General features: G+C 54.3%; 1 protein-coding gene across 1 annotated transcript in view; it reads right to left on the bottom strand.

Moving 5' to 3' along the window:
• Positions 1-2,646: 2,646 nt before the first annotated feature.
• The window catches only part of ADAM33 (ADAM metallopeptidase domain 33), a gene marked incomplete at its 5' end in the record, with an annotated part of 60,382 nt that continues 45,456 nt past the window's right edge, over positions 2,647-17,572 (bottom strand). The window contains 12 exons of the mRNA XM_019526414.1: positions 2,647-3,712; positions 4,460-4,477; positions 4,677-4,834; positions 4,996-5,241; positions 7,088-7,178; positions 8,928-9,078; positions 9,488-9,596; positions 11,286-11,363; positions 13,174-13,378; positions 14,454-14,562; positions 16,284-16,479; positions 17,318-17,407. Of these exons, the coding sequence (XP_019381959.1) occupies positions 3,661-3,712; positions 4,460-4,477; positions 4,677-4,834; positions 4,996-5,241; positions 7,088-7,178; positions 8,928-9,078; positions 9,488-9,596; positions 11,286-11,363; positions 13,174-13,378; positions 14,454-14,562; positions 16,284-16,479; positions 17,318-17,407 (1,503 nt within the window). The remainder of the gene's footprint in view (positions 3,713-4,459; positions 4,478-4,676; positions 4,835-4,995; positions 5,242-7,087; positions 7,179-8,927; positions 9,079-9,487; positions 9,597-11,285; positions 11,364-13,173; positions 13,379-14,453; positions 14,563-16,283; positions 16,480-17,317; positions 17,408-17,572) is intronic.

The raw sequence follows: 17,572 nt of genomic DNA, 5'->3' as shown, positions 1-17,572 counted from the left end.
CCCCCCCCCCCCACCCCCAATGGGTGGCACAGCTTGAGTGGAGCCCATGGTGGGGAGGATGTGGGCTCAGGGCTCCTCAGCCCAGCAAGCGGGAGGGCAGCAGGGCAGGAAGCCCTGAGCCCGCGGTGGGCAGCCCACACCTGCCCCCACCCTGTGCACAAATATGTGGGGCACATGCCCCCCCATACCTCCCTCTCCAGGAGTGTGCACAGAGGCAGGGGGCCGTTCCCTGCGCTGCCCCCGGATGAGCCATCCATGGCTCCATCCTGCTCCCCCACCCAGGCCCCATATTCCCACCCCAGCCCCGGACCCCATGCACTGGCCCAGCTGGGCAGCATCCCAGCCCTGCCCCACTCCCTCCCTCACCATGGGGGCCTCAATTTGCCCTCCCCCCATAGACTTACCTGGAGGGACCTGCAGGAGCTGCTCTCCACGCTACCTGGCTGTCACGTGCATGTGTGCACGCACAGCCGTCTGCTTGATCGCACTCCCCCCAGCCCCAAGCAGCCCCTTGCAAGCTGGAGCTCTGCCAGCCTGCAAGAAGAACCTGCCATTTCCTGTTTTTTTCCTGATTTTCATCATAATTGGTTGACACTGTCTTTGTGACCCCATTTTTTAATCATGTTTTCCAAAAGAAAACAAGGACACCGGTCACTACTGCTGTGTGCTGGGTGCAAACAGCCTCCCAACTGTATAATGGTCACTTGGGGTTGTAACCCCAAGGCTGAGAAGCGCTAGTCTAGGAACAGGAAAGCCAAGCAAGCAAAGGGTCAGGGGACCTCAAATATGTTTGGTTTTTTGTTAAACCCCAAACTGATAATTGGACAAAATAATTCCAGCCCAAACTGACCTTTTCCCATGAAAATTGTAATGTTACAGCCCCACTGCAGATTGGTGGCTGGCTCCATGCTCTAAATCTGCTCAGCCCTGCGTGGCCATCTCCGAACCAGCCAGTTCTTGGCACTTCTTATCTTCGCCACCTCAGTCCTCCTAGGCCTCTTGCATCTCTTGCCCAGGGTGCCCAGCCATCCTCCTATATTCCCAATTGGCTCCGATGCCTCAGTGGCTACTTTATTTGCATGGCCTATCCGTCAACAGGCAACACAACACAGCAAGACAAAGCAGATGCAAGCTGGAGATAAAAAATCCTTGGTTAAGGGGATACAGCTCTGGACCAGCATCACAAGGAGACAGCATGAATCCAGAGCCTGGACATCTTCAGAGCATATGTAGTACCAGACTAGGTTAGACTAGTGGTCCACCTAGCCCTGTATCTTGTTTCCATCATCAGCATCAAAACTAAGTGATGGAGTGGGGAACCAGACGACCCTTTGGGGCACTGCTGGCTCATCGGGGAAGGGAGACAGGTTATGTGGGTGGCTCGCGGTTGCATCAGTGAGTTAGGAGCAGAGCTGGAAGAGACCCCAACACCCCTGGGAAACTGGAGCGGGTTCAGATGGTGAGAATTGATGTCGACCTCTATCCGGAGGTCAAACCTCGAGTCCTTTGGGTAATTCAGAAAGGCTGGAGGTGCAGAACCGATCGTGTTGCACAGTCCAGGGTAAGTCTGTGGATGCTCAGTGACTACACCTTGCATGCCAGCATGGGACCTTCCCTCCAGCCCATAGCTCCTTCAGCCTCGCAAACTCGTCACAGATGATCCAAGGGCTTCACACCCAGCTAACACGTATGTGGCATTAGAGATGAGAGCAGGGAAAGCTGCATGCAGGCCTGTGGTTTCTGCAGAAATTCGGGAAACCCGCTGCAACCCAAGCATGGGCTTTCACAGTCACCTGCTGCCACCTCGTGGCTTGCATTAAATAAAGCATTTCAGTGACTGGGATCGTAAACGTGTGTGGAAGTAGTGTCCGGCACACTGGTTTTAGGGCACTTCTATCCCCGAGATGCTCCACTGCAGATGCATCTGAAGTTCCTCTGCCCCATCTCTATGGCATAAAGTGGCTTCCCCATTGAGCTATACCCACACATGATGGAAAACAGAGGTGCAGCATCAGCAAGAAAAGCAGAGCTCACCCAGGCATGCCACCCATCAGCTGAGGAAGAGGCTTTTGAGTGTTATTAGGGGGTGCTAATAATAACACTGTGTTATTAGGCTACTGCACAGTTAGTGTCTCATGTAGATGTGCCCAGTTCGTCCCTAAGGCACCATCCTTTTACGTGAGGAACAGAAATCTCACAGTGGAGGGCTCCTGAATTAGGCAGGCACACCGATAGCGAGGTCCACAGGTTGGAAGATGAAGTGAAACAAATTCAGCCTTACCAATACCAAGCAGGGGTTGTTTTAGCAGCTAGCGGCATTAACCGCTGAAACAACCGACCAAGGACTGGAGCAGGTTCCCTATCGTGCCCTACGTTTGAAGCCAAACTGGACATCTTTTTAGAGGGCCTGCACTACTGCAAGCAGGACTTCCCACCAGGGCAGCCTCCAGGCTCGGGATGAGCTGGGAGGTCAGACAAGAGAAGCCCAATCTGTATAAGCTACGCTGCTCTTCAGCAGACGGTGTCACACACTCCTGTCACCTCCTTATCCCCCCTCCTGCCACAGAGTAGTCTGAAAGCCAAGAGCCGTGACACCTGCTCCTTGCGACCCCCCCCCCCATTGAAGCCACAGCAACCAGCAGACAGTAAAAAGCCCTTGTTTTCATTTGAGACACTGACCGTGTTGCGTGTCGTGTCGTAGCAAAGTGACTCGAATGTTACAGATGCTCCAGCACTTCACAGGTCAGCAGCACCTTCCATCTGGAGATCTCACAAGCCCTTTAGAGACGCCAGGTCGTCAAACCTCACAACACCCCTGTGAGGTAGGTATTATTACCCCCATTTTACAGATGAGGAAACTGAGGCACAGAGGGGTGCAGTAACTTGGCCAAGGCCACGCAGCAAACCAGTGGCGGAGCCAGAAAATGGTCTCCCCTCTGCTTTCACCACTGGGCTTCTGCCCCTTGTACAATAACAGGATTAGCAGCAGACAAAGACATCCCCATGGCTCACATCATGTGACAGGCGTGAGCCAGAACGTGGAATTGCCCCAAATGCCCCGTCGCTGCCAGCACCACGTGAATGAAATGCCAACCTGGTGCCAATTATTCCGCCACGACCCGTGCCCAGGAGGATCTGAGCTGCCCAAGGGATCAGGGATTTTCCGGGGATATCCTGCCGCTAGATGGCACAGGTTGGCCTGGAAATCGCTCTGTCCGCACGACGCGCTAGCACCAATTGCAACACCCAGCATCGAGCTCTCCTGGCACTGGAGGCACATCTGGATGGGGTCGTGGAGGAGGAGGTAGCTACCGCTGCAGCCAGCACTGACGCTGCCCCTTGGCGCTGGAGGCTTGCAAGACCCAAATGCTGCCCCATCCCAGCTTGGGTGCTGAGACGGGAAGACGCCGAGTCTGGACGATCTCACCGGCAGGGAGCCGATTCCAGAAGAGGGAGGCAACCCACCAGCTTCCCACCCCACCACCCTTATGAAACCCAGTACCAAAAATCCCCCTCCCCATTGTGCAGAAAACCCTTCCTGTATTATAAAAATAGTCCTCTAGCATCCCAAGGACGCAGGCTGCCGGCAGTAGTGCAAATCAGGAGAACCAGTCCGAGGGCGAGTGCACTGGCATTTCTTTCTTCCCCCGCACATCTGTGTCATTTCTTAAAGGGGAAAGCAGTGGTTCGGACTCTGCACCCCAGGGCTGGTCTAAGGGAGGAGGAAAACACAGCATTAGAGACAGCAGAAACCCACCAGCCGCTCTAGGTCTCCATGTGTTAAGGTGTTTTGCAAACATGCTGCTCAAGTTCCCCATTGTGATAGTCTGGCCTGAAGCTATTAAGCCCTTCCTAAAGCCTGATGGCTAGGCTTTTCCACCTGGGGTAATGTAGGACTAGGATTACTATGTGTTGTATCTTCTTGCATGCCACGCACCCCCAAATAAGACACACACTTTGTTTTGTGGAAGGTAGAATGATAAAACAAACAAAAAGAGATGTTTTCCAGAGTTATGGACTCATAGAAAATTCAGGTGGGAAGGGACCTCAGGAGGTCACATCTAGTCCAACCCCTGCTCCAAGCAGGACCAGCCCCAACTCCATCATCCCAGCCAAGGCTTTGTCTAGCCGGGTCTTCAACACCTCCGAGGATGGAGACTGCACCACCTCTCTAGGTACCCTGTTCCAGTGCTTTACTACCCTCCATATAATAGTGTTTCCTAATATCCAACCTCAACTTCCCTTGCTGCAACGTGAGCCCATTGCTCCTCATCCTGTCATCTGCCCCCACAGAGAAGGGCCCAGCTCCATCCTCACCCTGCAACCCTGTCCCGTCCCAGTGTTTACGACCATCGTTCCTAGAAGCATCCACTTCCCTACTGGGATGAAACATCAATAGGCTGGTGTGGGACAGGAGTGGGGGCTTCCTTCTGAGAGGTGGGCAAAAGTCTGTACTTACCTTTGAGGAGGCACCGACCTGTGGGAGGAAAAGACAAGACAGATCAGTCGCCAGCGGCAGCCCAGACTCCCCCCAGAATGAAAAGGTGAGAGTTTGCCAGCCCAAGACATGCTGCCCTCTGCCACTAGATGAAGCTGGGGACCTTTGGTCCGAGCTTTAACGCCCCCAGCATCCTGGGTGGGAGTTGGCCGTGCAATCGGTGTCTCTCATGACTTACTTGAGTGGTTTCGTGATGTGGCTCGTGCAGCTGGTGCCTGTCGCCTTGAAGTTGGTTGGAGGGACCATGACCAGCAAGGTCTGTGAGGAGGAAGGCTCTTTGACCTGAAGTGGGCTCCCGGGCAGGGGTCGGCGTGGAGGCTGGTTCTTTAAGACGACCTAGATGAGGATGCAGTAGAAGGAGGTGTCAACTGTGGCTGGTTCTTGGGTATATGCTCCTTCTGACTGCAGAGGAGATGCCTGAGGGTATAAATCTAGGCAGTGCCTGTGCCCTTCGAGCTCAGCGGATCAAAAGGATGGAGCCCAGACCCAGGACTCACCACAGGGGTCTTCACGGGGCTGCTGGGAAGAGGTTTCTTTGGAGGCAGCAGCTTGGGCTGGGTGCCGGCAGCTTTGGCAGGAATGAGGGGGGATTTGTTGATGGGTGGCGGTGGCCGGGAAGGCTTGAGGTCTTTGCGGGGCTGCGTGAGCGGGCTGGGAGCCGGGCGAAGGGGGCGGACGACGTTGACAGGCTGGGAGCCATTCTGCAGAGCACTGGTTTTCTGGGGGAAGGCGCCTCGGGATGTCTGCAAGGAAGGCAGAACAAGCACAGGCAGTAAAATACTGGGCATGGCTCTAAGGCCTGCAGTAGTAATATAGGAACAGCACTGCAGCCCCTACATACCAGTCTAAGCCCCCAGAAATGGAGTGCCATAATCCTCCTACTTCCCCTAAACTAAGGCTGAACATGATTTTGCGAGCAAACATCACAGAACATAAGGCCCAAGAGATATTGCAAATGGGGTAGCATAGGACTGTGATTGCATTTGAGATATTGCATCTGGGGTAAAGTAGGACTGTGATTGCATCTGAGATAACGTAGGACTATGATTGCATTTGAGATATTGCATCTGGGGTAAAGTAGGGCTTTTATTGCATTTGAGATATTGCATCTGGGGTAATGTAGGACTATGACTGCATTTGAGATATTGCATCTGGGGTAACGTAGGACTATGACTACATCTGGGAGATTACATCTGGGGTAATCTACATTACCCCAGATTTAATCTATGATTGCATCTGGAAGATTGCATCTGGGGTAACATAGGAGTATGACTACATCTTGGAGATTGCATCTGGGGTAACACAGGGGTATGATTGCATCTGAGGTAATGTAGGACTATGACTGCATTTGAGATATTGCATCTGGGGTAATGTAGGACTATGACTATATCTGGGAGATTGCATCTGGGGTAACACAGGGGTATGACTGCATCTGGGGTAACACAGGGGTATGACTGCATCTGGGAGATTGCATCTGGGGTAACACAGGGGTATGACTGCATCTGGGGTAACACAGGGGTATAACTGCATCTGGGAGATTGCATCTGGGGTAACACAGGGGTATGACTGCATCTGGGAGATTGCATCTGGGGGTGACCAGCCAAGAATTCTGCGGATCTGGAGCAGTGGCCACCTCTGAAGAAGCCACCCCAGCTTTTCCACCAGACCCCATGGATTCAGGGGTGGGACAGGAGAGCTCTCTCCTCCATGCCAGCCAGGCCATGCTCAGTAAAGCCCTTAAATCTTTCCATCAATACCAGGGCTTAGTGTAATGATTGCAGAGTCCCAATGGCTAGACGGGAACAATAAGCAGCCAAGACGTCTGCTTTCATGGAGACAGCAGTGAAAACCCCTGGAGATGAGCCATTAACAGAGCATCACTCAAAACTCAGATAAGCTTCCCCAACATCATGTCGCATTTGCCTTCAGATTAGACCTCTGGTCATGGCTGGAATAACCCCCTGCTCTTGCCGTGTGCCACAGGTGTGTCAAACATACAGCCCGCAGGCTGGATCCAGCTTGCAGACATGCTCCATCGAGCCCGCCGGGCATGGCCAGCAGTGGGCATGAGTTGAGTTTGACATCCTTGGTATAGACATATCCCCCTTGTGCTAGCTCCCTGGACTGGCCATTAGTGGGACACAGCTCCCTTACTAGAGCCTAAATTTGGAGTGACTTCGCATTTGTCTACACGAGGAAGCTAGCGCATCATAACTATGGGTGTGAATTCCCAAAGCAACAGCTATCCCTCCCGAGCACACTTCCAGTACACGTTCAGTGCAAATGAATGCACATTCAGTTCAAAAGGGAGCGAGCGCTCTTCACAAAGGAGCTCTGAGCACACCCAAGTGTGTCGACATGCACGGCCAGTGCAGAGTAACTCAGGCGCTGTCCGTTCACACCCCAGCTCACTGCAGTTCCTCCCCATGTAGACAAGCCTCCCAGCTTGCACGGAGTGACTCTGGATTGAGAGCTGGGTAATGAACGGTAGGCGCCAGTCTTTCGGCCACAACTCAATAAGCCAGCATCACCCTCAACAGACTAACGGGAGCAACGCAGATCTCAGAAGGCGTTTTCGCCTCTGCTTACCTTGTTAGAGCTGCTCGAGGAGTAGATATTCTGCAAGGTGAAGGCTGAGTTCGAGTGGCCCCTGCTTGTCTTCTGACTAGCGGTTTTGTTCCTGCCCGGAAACATAAGCAGGAGACATGGCCTGGAAAGATGGCCACGTACTTTGCAAGAACTGCCTTCGCAACCGCTAGCGGGTGGAGGTATCATCCCCCTGGATGGTGCAGGCAGCACTGGGAGAGCCCAGTGGTGTCTCGCATTGAAGTCAGGAAAGGCAGCACTTTTGCTGATGCACCTACTGACCAGCTGCTGGAGCTGGCTTCCAGCTACCCTTGCCAAGGCTGCATTGGGAGGGTCTCAGGGATGTAAATGGGGGGCAGCTGGAGTGCCTTCATGCACAATAAAATACAGGAAAGGCTTTCACAGACGCTTAGGTATGAAAAGTGGTTTCAGGGCTGTGGAGGAGCAGGCCAAGGCAGCAGCCCTGTAGCACAGACCTGAGATGAACAGGCCTTCCCGGCTCAGAGGAAAATGCTAACTCCAAGACAGCTGCATTAAGCTCCCTTCCCACCCCTGCCTCGGGCTATCACTCGGTGCCAGGCAGTCTTCATCTGGCTTCCCATATACCCACAGGGCTGTAAATGGTGCAACTTTTTCACACGGCGTGCAACTAGTGCGGGACTCGTTGCCACCAGGTGTGGAGGAATCTGAGAGTTTAGCCAGATTCAAAAAGGGATTGGACACATTCTTGGATGAAAGGGGCATCGGTAGCTATTGAGCACGGGGGCGAGGGCCACGGCCTCCGAGTTAAAACTTCCTAAACCCTGCACGCCGGAAGCTAGATCCTGTTCGCTCTTCCTTTCAGCATCCACCTCTGCCTCTGTGTGACGCAGGAGACTGGGCACGATGGAGCTAGGGTCTGAGCCGGTACATGGCAAATCTTGTGTCCGCTGCACAATGCTGCTACAGTCACAATGGTGTGAAGCAGACAGGAGGGAGTCCAGGATGGGGCTCCCACCAAGCCCTGCTCCCCGTGGCCCACATGGAAGTGTACCAACCTGTCGATTTTACATCCTGTACCCCCCTTAAGCAACATCCCCCCACACCCTGCCCTGCTGCACCTGGGATTAGTGGGGACCGTCCCACTCTGCTGGGACCCTAGAAGGGACATGGCAAGTGAACCGTGCATGTCCCAGCAAAGTTAACCACAGATGAACCCTGGCTATCAGCTGCTATGAGAGGAGGACAGCTGCCCAGCAGCCCCAGGTCACGGAAATCGCAGCCGAGCCCATGTCCCCAAGGGTCATCCAGCCTCTGGCATTAACAGTCACTGGATACACCGAACAGGAAGCAATGGGGTGCTGGGGGCAGGATCCAGACCCAAGGGTCCCCTTCCTTGCAGGGCAGTCTTGCCCTCTGAGCTCACATCTGGTCCCATCTTGCCCATCTCCTAGGAGCAGGTGAAGGAGCGGGATTTGGGCAGTGCTCCCTGCTGGTTAGGGCACTTTCTTAAGAAACAGGTTCGGACCCCCGTCTCGCTGCGGGGGACCTTGACCCCAGAGCAATCGCCGTCCTCCAAGCCATTGGGTTGGTGGGACATCGTGGGGACGCTACCACTGCTCTCTCCCGCTTTCACAGCATGATGAGTCTTCCCAAGAGAAGCAGGACCTAAAACCCACATTGAAGTGGCCTGACGTGCCCCTCGCTCAGCTGAAGTTAGCTGCACGGGTGCTGCTTGCCCCTTGGGAGGTGGCGTGGGGCTTGGGCCCACGTGTCTCGCCACGCCTGCCTCCTCCAGTGAACCGACCCCAACTCGTCGCGCTGGGCGTAGACCCCCGCGGTGCCCAGCGCCGGCGGCACTCACCTGCAGGTCTCCAGGCACTTCATCATCTCCTTCCACCACTTGCTGAGGAGCGACTTCTCCCGGCGGTAGTAAAATTCAAGTCCGAACACCAGAGCAAAGATGAGAGGGAACAGCAGGAAGACCAGCAGGACAATTATGATGGTCTCATGGTCTGCGGGAGAGGCAGAGGAATGGTTAAAGGGCTGCGCTGGCCTCTCCCTCGGCTCCTGTTATTCAGGCAGCATCTGCGGGAACGTGGGAGCTGCATCCACGCTCTCCCACAAACCAACAGAGATGGCTTCCCTTTCACTGCTCACCCTGCGAGCTCAGACAGCCGATACAAGGGCAAGTCCCAGGCATATGCAGGTCTCCCTGGCATTGGCCAGGCCTTTGGGTACCCCGGAGGCGCTAAGAGCTGGCACAAGATCCCCTTGCACCGCGGGGGTTCAGAGGGAGATCAAGGTGGAGACAGTCTGTTTGCAGACTGCCCATCACTACTTTCTCTCAACTTCGCCATTCCTATGTCTCCATCCCCGTACCAAGGAGGGGACTCTGTCCCACCCCTGCTATTCTGGACTCACTGTCATACTGCACTGGGCCGCTGTCCACGCTGCCCCCCAAGCCTGGCTTCTCGCAGAACGGGGGAGCCCAGCCTGCATTGCAATGGCAGTTCTTGTTGCTGTTGCAGACCTGGGGACGAAGGGAGAGGAGGAGGGTCAGGCGCTGCGCAGGCGAGGGGAGGCAGAGCCCACCGGCAACGCACTGGGGGGTCCTCGCTGGGAACATGGGCATTGCCAGGGTTCAGCTCAGCCCTTTTGCATCCATCCCCTGCACTGCTGCTTCGGTGCTGGAAGAGCTCAAAGCCGCCCATTTCTGTGTGCTGGTCAGGCCTGCTGCAACAGCACCCAGAAACCCACTCCCACGCTAGGATCACACTCCTCCTCCCAGCCAGATGACCAGCTCGAGCAGCTATTCCAGCTCCAACACCGGCCAGCCCGCTCCAATAGACAACCTGTGCAAGGACGCAACAGTGCTGGGCCCGTGCCCCATGACAGCAGCCTTCAAATACCTGAAGGGCTGCCATAAAGAAAGAAAACACCTTTCTCTCTTGCTGCAGAGAGCAGGATGCAGACCAGTGGCTTGAAATCGTAGCAAAGCAAGCTGAGGTTGGACATCTGGAAAAACATCTTCATCGTTCGAGCAGGGAGGCGGTGGAATAGATGCCCGGGGAAGGTGCGGACTCTCCATCGCTGGACGTGTTCAGGAAGAGGATGGACAAACATGGGATGATCTAGGGTACAGCGATGCCTGTGCTTTATGATAGGTATTTCCCCCGAGTTATGGGCTTTGCTGGTTGTCCCGTGCCCCTTTCTGCTACGTGTGTCCGGGTGTTTTTAAGCCTCTCATCTCAGGGTGCTGGCTGCAGACAAGGCTGGGGCTGAGCCAATGCTCCTGCTGGGATTTAAACACAGAGGGTCCTGGCTAGAGGGTCCTGCTGCTCAGGGTCAGACCGACCGCCGGATTTGGGGGCAGGAGCTTTACGCCAGGGTCAACTGGTAAGGACCGTGGGGGCTTTTCCTTCCTCTGTCGTGAGCGTAAGGATCTCTTCAACATATATTAACAGACTTTACAGCAGAAGGATGTTGGCTGCTGCTTCGTCGGCCGCAGGTCTTCTGTTCTGCCTTGCGTTGTGCCAGGGTGCAGGTTTGCTACGAGGTTAGAAAACTGGTTTGTAGGGGATGGTTTGGATAGGGCCGATGCTGCTCCAGGCAGACGGTGGACTAGATGTGACCTCTGGAAAGCTCTTCATCCCTGTGGTTCAAGGATTTTATGAGAATAGGGTGGACGGACTCGGGCGTGCAGAACGCCACCCCCAAACCCCAGGTCCTAACTCATGAGCGAGCTCTTGTTGGCAGACTGGTAAGATGTTGCCATACACACTGGGGTTAGATATACCATGAGCAGAGACAGCAAAACTTTGCTGCTTCTCAGCTTGCGATCATAATGATCCCTTCTACCCCATGAAAGCGATGAAACCTGTGAACCAGCTTCCTCTATGATCCCCGCTGCATTTCTGGTTGCTGATGGGCTCTCAGCTGTAAGAGCCATAGGATCGAAGCTCTGAACACTTCCAAACCCAGGAAAAGGTCAGATCCAGATCTTGCAGCTGATCCTTGTTGTGTCCATAATGACCCAGGCTGCATCCTCCACACTAGTCAAGATGCAAACCTCCTCACTCGGGTCTATCGGACCCAGAACGGGCTGCTAGCACGTCAAGCGGATGCTGCTTCACGAGGCTTGTGTCCGAGGATGGCTGGTTTTCCTGCAGGATGCAAGCCCATCTCAGGACCCCCCCGCAGCTCTCGGGCAGTGACTTACCCCATGGCCATTGCAACGGGAAACACATTTCTCCAGGTCAAAGAAGGAAGCGTTCTGGCACCTGCGATCCTTGCAGACCTGAGGGCAAGGGTAAGCGAGAGTTAGGGGAGAAAGGCGAGACAGGAAGGCGAGACCTCACGCTAGAGTTGGACTGAAACGGTCCAGCAGGACATTTATCTGTCATAAGGCGTTGATTTGTGGAAACAGGCACGTTTGGCATGAATGTGTCCGTGTCCAAGCAACGTTCAACCCCCCCCAGACAGGATTCCCGTGGAAATCTCCCAGCTTTGCCAGCAGTTTGTCTACTTTCCCGCACTCCTTTGGGTGAAAAATGCCCGTGCAAGAGCTAGGCAATGGCAACGATGATCAGGTTTCCCATTGACAAACAGCAAATTCATCAGAAAATGCACCAGATTTCCAACTAGTCTCAGAGGAGGGTGGTGGTATTTCTGGGGGCAAGATCCCCAAAAGAGATGCCAATGGCAGGGATGACCCAGTCTCCCAGGGTTAAAACACATGCTCAGGATGTACGATTCATGCAGTTCTCTCCTCTGTCTGTGTCTCACTTCACCTCAGGGTGCCCTGTCTGTCAGGCTGGGAGGTTTTCTCAGGTATGACATGCTTGATATCACTGGGAAGATCTGCTACACTGTGCAAAATACTCAGTCCCCAAGATAAAGGGTAAGAAAGTAGGAATAGCTTTCTTAGCTCGATTGTGGAAATTTGCATGAAGGTGATGGCTGAAACCAGCTCAGTTTGGGGAGAAGAAAGCCAGAAGCACTAGACCAGGCTCCCCAGAGAGGTGGTGCAGTCTCCATCCTTGGAGGTGTTTAAGACCCAGGTAGACAAAGCCTTGGCTGGGACAATGTAGTTGGGGCTGGTCCTGCTTGGAGCAGGGGGTTGGACCCGGGCTCCTTTCACATCCATAGAGACGGTCACTTGAAGCCAGGGCTGCGGTCTGGAGGTGGCAGGTCTCCGCGTGACCTCCTGAGGTCCCTTCAACCCTCATTTTCTACGATTCAATGATTGCAATACCCTGGAGGTCTGGGATGATGTAGTTGGGGCTGGTCTTGCTTTGAGCAGGGAGTTGGACTAGATGTGACCTCCTGAGCTCCCTTCCACCCTCCTTGTCTGTGAGTCTACCTCTACCCTTGAGGTTAGACCCTGCACTGATGAGACAGGACACCTGGGATCCAGCCCCTCCTGCAGCAAAAGTTTAATTATACTACAAGTATCAGAGAAGATAAGTGCCCCTGTGCTTGAATACCCAACAGCAGGATGATGTTAGCTTGCTCTGGAAAGGCAGTTTCACATCCCCCTACAGTGAAAGTGGGATTTGAACTGGGGTCCCCCCCGTCCTCGACTGATCTAACCACCTCCCTTTCTTCCTCTTACACATGCTGGAACGTGAAATGTGTGGGGTTGACCGCAAACTGACCAGTGGGGTTTTTTTTTTCCACCGCAGCAAGAAGATAAAATAAAAACAAAGAAATGAAGTTGGTTGTTGCCACAAAGCTAAATATTCCCTAGTGCTCACTGGGTCATTTGCCAAACAGAAATAAGTCAAGCAACCGCACGGCTCTATCGGTGACCCTGGAGAACGGCACGGAGACCTGCCACCTCCAGACCGCAGCCCTGACCTGAAGTGACCGTCTCTATGGATGTGAAAGGAGCCCAGGTCCCTCCTGACTGTCACCAAGGAGACTAAATAAGATGGAGATGGGGTCAAGCATGCCCTGTTGGCTCTGGACCCCTGGCCTGGCTCAGTCCTGTCTGTCTGCAGAGGTTAAGGGCTTCGGAGGCCATCTCCTCTCAACCCCTGGTGTGACCTTGTCCCGTGCTCTGCTCGGCAACACCCCTTGCGCTCCATCTCTCCTGGCTGGCTTACCATGCCATCCCCACACTTGGTGCCGGTCATCACCAGCCCCGGGTCGGACAGGTCGCCCTCGTCGTCCTTTGTGGTGTAGACAAACGTGCCTCTGCATTTCACCTCCCGCCCATTAAACCGGATGGTGGTGTCTATGGAGACCGTGTTGGTGCCTTGGGGCTTCTTGGCAGAGCTCTGGCACTGGATCTTGCCGCACTTGGCATCTCTAGAGAGAAAGGTGCAAAGACCAGGAGGAAGGCAGCCAAGTGGGGGGCTCCAGGTGCAAGGTCGTGCAGGCGGAGTCCACTACCTCCTTCCTGCTGGACCTTTTGTATGTGCCACGTACCATTTTGACCCATTGACGCCCATTACCCCAGCCCAGAGTGCTATCGTCTGTCCTCACCCCTCACCCCAACACCATGAGACTCCCTTGAGCACCAAGATCAGCGCCCGTCTGCCTGGCATGACGACCCCAGCCCTGCCGTGGTGCTACAAGAGGGGGACACTCTGACCCCATACAAATGGCTCTAGTCTCTACAGGGAACAGGACCAAGATGACCCACAAATGGCTTCATAAAGAAGGCATCTGCAGCTGAGTGTCTCAGCATAAACCGATCCCATGATGCCAGTATGTTATTACCAAGGATCCTGGTTTTTTCTGATAAAAATATCCCCAATTTCCATATTTAAAAATGTAACCCAACATCCACATTTCTCCATGATTAAAATGAAACACCACTAAATACATAGATATGGATATAGTGGTCCATGATTAAAATGAAATGTCACTAATGTAGATAGATAGATAGATAGATAGATATACTGGTGTTTCATTTTAATCATGGAAAAATGTGGATTTGGGGTTACTTTTTTAATCTGAAAATTGGGGATTATTTTTTATCCCAAAAAAACAGGATCCCAGATTATTACTGGGCCATTACCACTTGGCTCCCAGACACAGACATTCCCACTAGCCACAGTGGAAAGCCGGGGACGTCATGCAGACACAGCCAGCGCCCATATGCAATGCTAGAAGGAGAGGCCCAGCCTGGCTTCCAGCTTGACCAAGGGAGGGGAGAGAAAGCAGGGACTGGCAGAAGTCTCCCTGGACTGGACGACTGAACCCAGGCCCTTCAGCACGTGGCCCCACCACCCAAGTGGGAAGACTGGCCTGGAGCAATTAAGGAGGGGCCTGCAGACTGGCATCATCACCAGAGCCAGCTGCTGGGACACACACACAACACCATCACGCTCACCAAGCCGGTGCGTCGCACGCACGGGTGCAAACCCACGGCACTCACCTCCTGTCACACTTCATGTACTGCCCCTGGCTGTCCTTCCCGCAGTTCCCGTACGTGTTGCCAGCCATGTTGACGTCTTGGAAGCAGGCGTCGGGAGCTGGCCAAGCACCTACGGGGCAAAGGAATAAATGCCCCGATGAGATCTGTGCTGACGTCCCGAGAAGCGCGGATAAGGAGGGGAGAGGCAGGCGGCTGCTACAGCCAGGAGAGCAGCCTGGTGGCGCAGGCACAGAGCGATGATGCAAAGAGGAGACAGAGACGGAGACTGAGCAGCGGCTTTTGCTCTGCGGCTCTGCAGGGGAATTCAGTCTCCAGGGGCCCAATCCCGGCACCTTTCACCAGCTCTCAGGCACATACCCCAAGGCAGGACACAGCCCTGCCCAGCAGATAGCCCTAGCAACACACCAGTGGGAAGACTCTCCATCATCCCAAACCAGTCCTCCTGCTTGCTAACCCACAGCCGGCAGGACAGGCTCCCCTAAGCCCGTGCAGAGTCCTCCCGCTCGCTGGCTGTGCACAAAGGTGCAACGGTGCAGGGCAGGGATCCAGCATACCGTATTTTCTGACACAACAAGATACACGCCTAGTTTTTGAAAGGCAGAATGAAGAGAAAAAAAAAAATCTTTCCTACCATAAGTAACTGAGTAATAGCAGCGAGGGAGCTGAGCTGCTCCACAAACCACTGGCAGATATGACTTTTGTTTTCGCTCATAAGCAGCAGAAACGGCTCTTACCATATTCCTCGCATATAATGCGCACTAAAATTTCCAGCAGTTGGGGTTTGTTTGGGGTTTTTTTTGGGAAGGGGGGTGCGTGTTGTATGCAGAAAAATTTGGTATTCGTCCCCCTGTGTAGCATCATTTGCATGTGTTGCGTACACCTGGGCTCGCAGAGAGGTGCTGTGTTAAGTGTGTGTGAGGGGGTGGAGTAAAGTCACATCTGTGTGTAAGTACATGTATCTGGGTGCCCAGAGTGAGAGGAGCACACACTGGGCCACTGGAGCACATCTGGAAGCACCAGGATGTCACTATCTCAGCTCCTTTTGGGAAAGCCCGGGGCAGCGACGGTTGGAGTGGCTTCCCAATGCCTCAGTGTAGACAAGCACCCGGAGCCTGGTCACAGAGGCAGAAGGAAGAAGATACTTCGGTGTCCTCACACAGCCAGAATAGCCCTGCCGGGAACCACAGTGCTACCATTCACTGAACCTCTTGTGGTGGGGGTGTCTACCAGACCCGTGCTTTAGCACTGCTGGTTTTTTGGAGGGTTTTTTCCCTTCCTCTAAGGCGCTGGGATACTGGACATAGTTCAGGCCACGGGTTTCTGGCAGGGTGCACTAAGGCTCCTCCTTGTACTTAGCAAACCCCGAGGGTCCTGACTGGAGGGGCTTGCTCTTCCACTCAGGGTCAGCCCCACCAGCAAATGTGGGGTTAGATTGGCACAGACTGAGTGGGGGTTTGGCTTTCCTCTGTAGTGTGGGGCAGGGACCTTTTCCTACGATCTTCTACCTAAATTAACCAACTTGTTTCTCACCCCTGCAACAGCAGGGGATCATCCCCCCTGCTTTTACCTGTAGCAAATACTAGGGCACTGCTGGCATTTCAGGCGATGTTTCTTGTAGCGGCTGCAAGGGGACTGGAGTCGATGGTGGCATGAAGGCCATTTCCAGCCTCGTATTCCCCTGACTGCACAGGGGAATGGCCAGAGGTGTTGGGTACCCAGGAAAGCAACACCAAACTGCAACCCGGTCGGCAGCTGAGCGGCCAAAGCCTCCAAAAGCCCCAAGCTGTCAGTGCCCCCCACCATGCAGCTACGGAGGGAAGGAGGGCTCACCTGGTCCCCAGAGCTGGACGCACTGCTGCTGGTGTGTCAGGCACATGCCGTTACTGCAGTACGCCTCTCCACGAGCACAGATGGAGCCGTCTAGCAGGTATACGTTGGCTGGGCAGTAGGGTGAGGCCCCGGTGCAGTATTCAGGGAGGTCACAGGATCCGGCTTGCTCCCTGCACATGGTCCCGGCCATCTTCAGCTGCCAAAACAGAGGCAGGAAGGGAGAAACAGAGTCATTTGCACCTTGGGCTCATCAGCAGCACAAGACCTTTTGCAGGGGACAAGGCAGCACTCAGATCTCCCCATCCCTGGGGCCCACAGAGAGCCAGGACAAAAAGCCCAGGTCTCCAGACTCCTAGGGTGGGGACCCAGTGACAAAAGCAGCCAGAAGTGCCTGGTGGGAATCTCACAGGATTGTGGCTGGTCCTTTTGCTCAATAGCCACTACCTTGGGAGCCAGCAGAGAGGAAGGTAGAGCAGAGGCCTCAGTGCCAGAGCTGGGAACTGGATCCCACCACTGTGAGGATGATCCAGTGCCAAAACTGAGCAGCCGGTTACCAAGAAGCTATTTTGAGCATTTATAATGCAAACAGGAGATGCTTTGATGGAGAAACTGGGTGAGCAGCAGGTGCCTCTAATGATTTTTAAACAAAAATGTTACTAGGAAATAAAGCAAGAGTGTATTTGGGCTTGTTCTACCAACCCTTGGCAAGACAGGACCTGGACATTCACATCAGAGGCGGCAGCAGCAATGGCAGAGGTCGGGTAGCACGGCCAGGCCAGTAGCAGCTACAACGACCAGGCTGGGCTGGGTTTAATTTTTTTTGTTAGCATCACAGGAAACACCCATAAGAAGTTGGTTTTACTCCACTTCGGGACAAACTCAGCCATCAAAGTACTGGGTATGCTACGTTCCCCCGGCTCCGCTTACAGACACCTGCCTTTGAGCCGGACCACAGGCTGAGAAGGAGTTTTCTGGGTCAGCTCCTGTCCCAGCCGTGTCCCTCCCCGCCCCACGCCAGGCCAGGTTGAAGGTACCTTGCAATATTGACAGCAGTCGCCGTGGGCACATTGGGCTCCAGCTTTCAGCGTGCAGTTGTGCGCATTGCAGCAGGGGTTGGTGCACTCCTGCATGGAGAGAACAGATGTGGGGGGTGAGCTGGATGGCAGGGCACGGCAGCACCTTCGAGGCTAACAGGTGCGGAGGGGCAGGGGCTTGCATTCGTCTTGGAGGTGCCACCCTGCCCTGCCTCCTGCCTGACTCCAGGCTAGCAGGCTGCCCACCTTCCTGCT

Source organism: Gavialis gangeticus, unplaced genomic scaffold (genome assembly GCF_001723915.1).
Source record: "Gavialis gangeticus isolate Ggan-Ray unplaced genomic scaffold, GavGan_comp1, whole genome shotgun sequence".
Classification (NCBI taxonomy): domain Eukaryota; kingdom Metazoa; phylum Chordata; order Crocodylia; family Gavialidae; genus Gavialis; species Gavialis gangeticus.
This window is presented reverse-complemented; position numbering and strand designations above follow the sequence as displayed.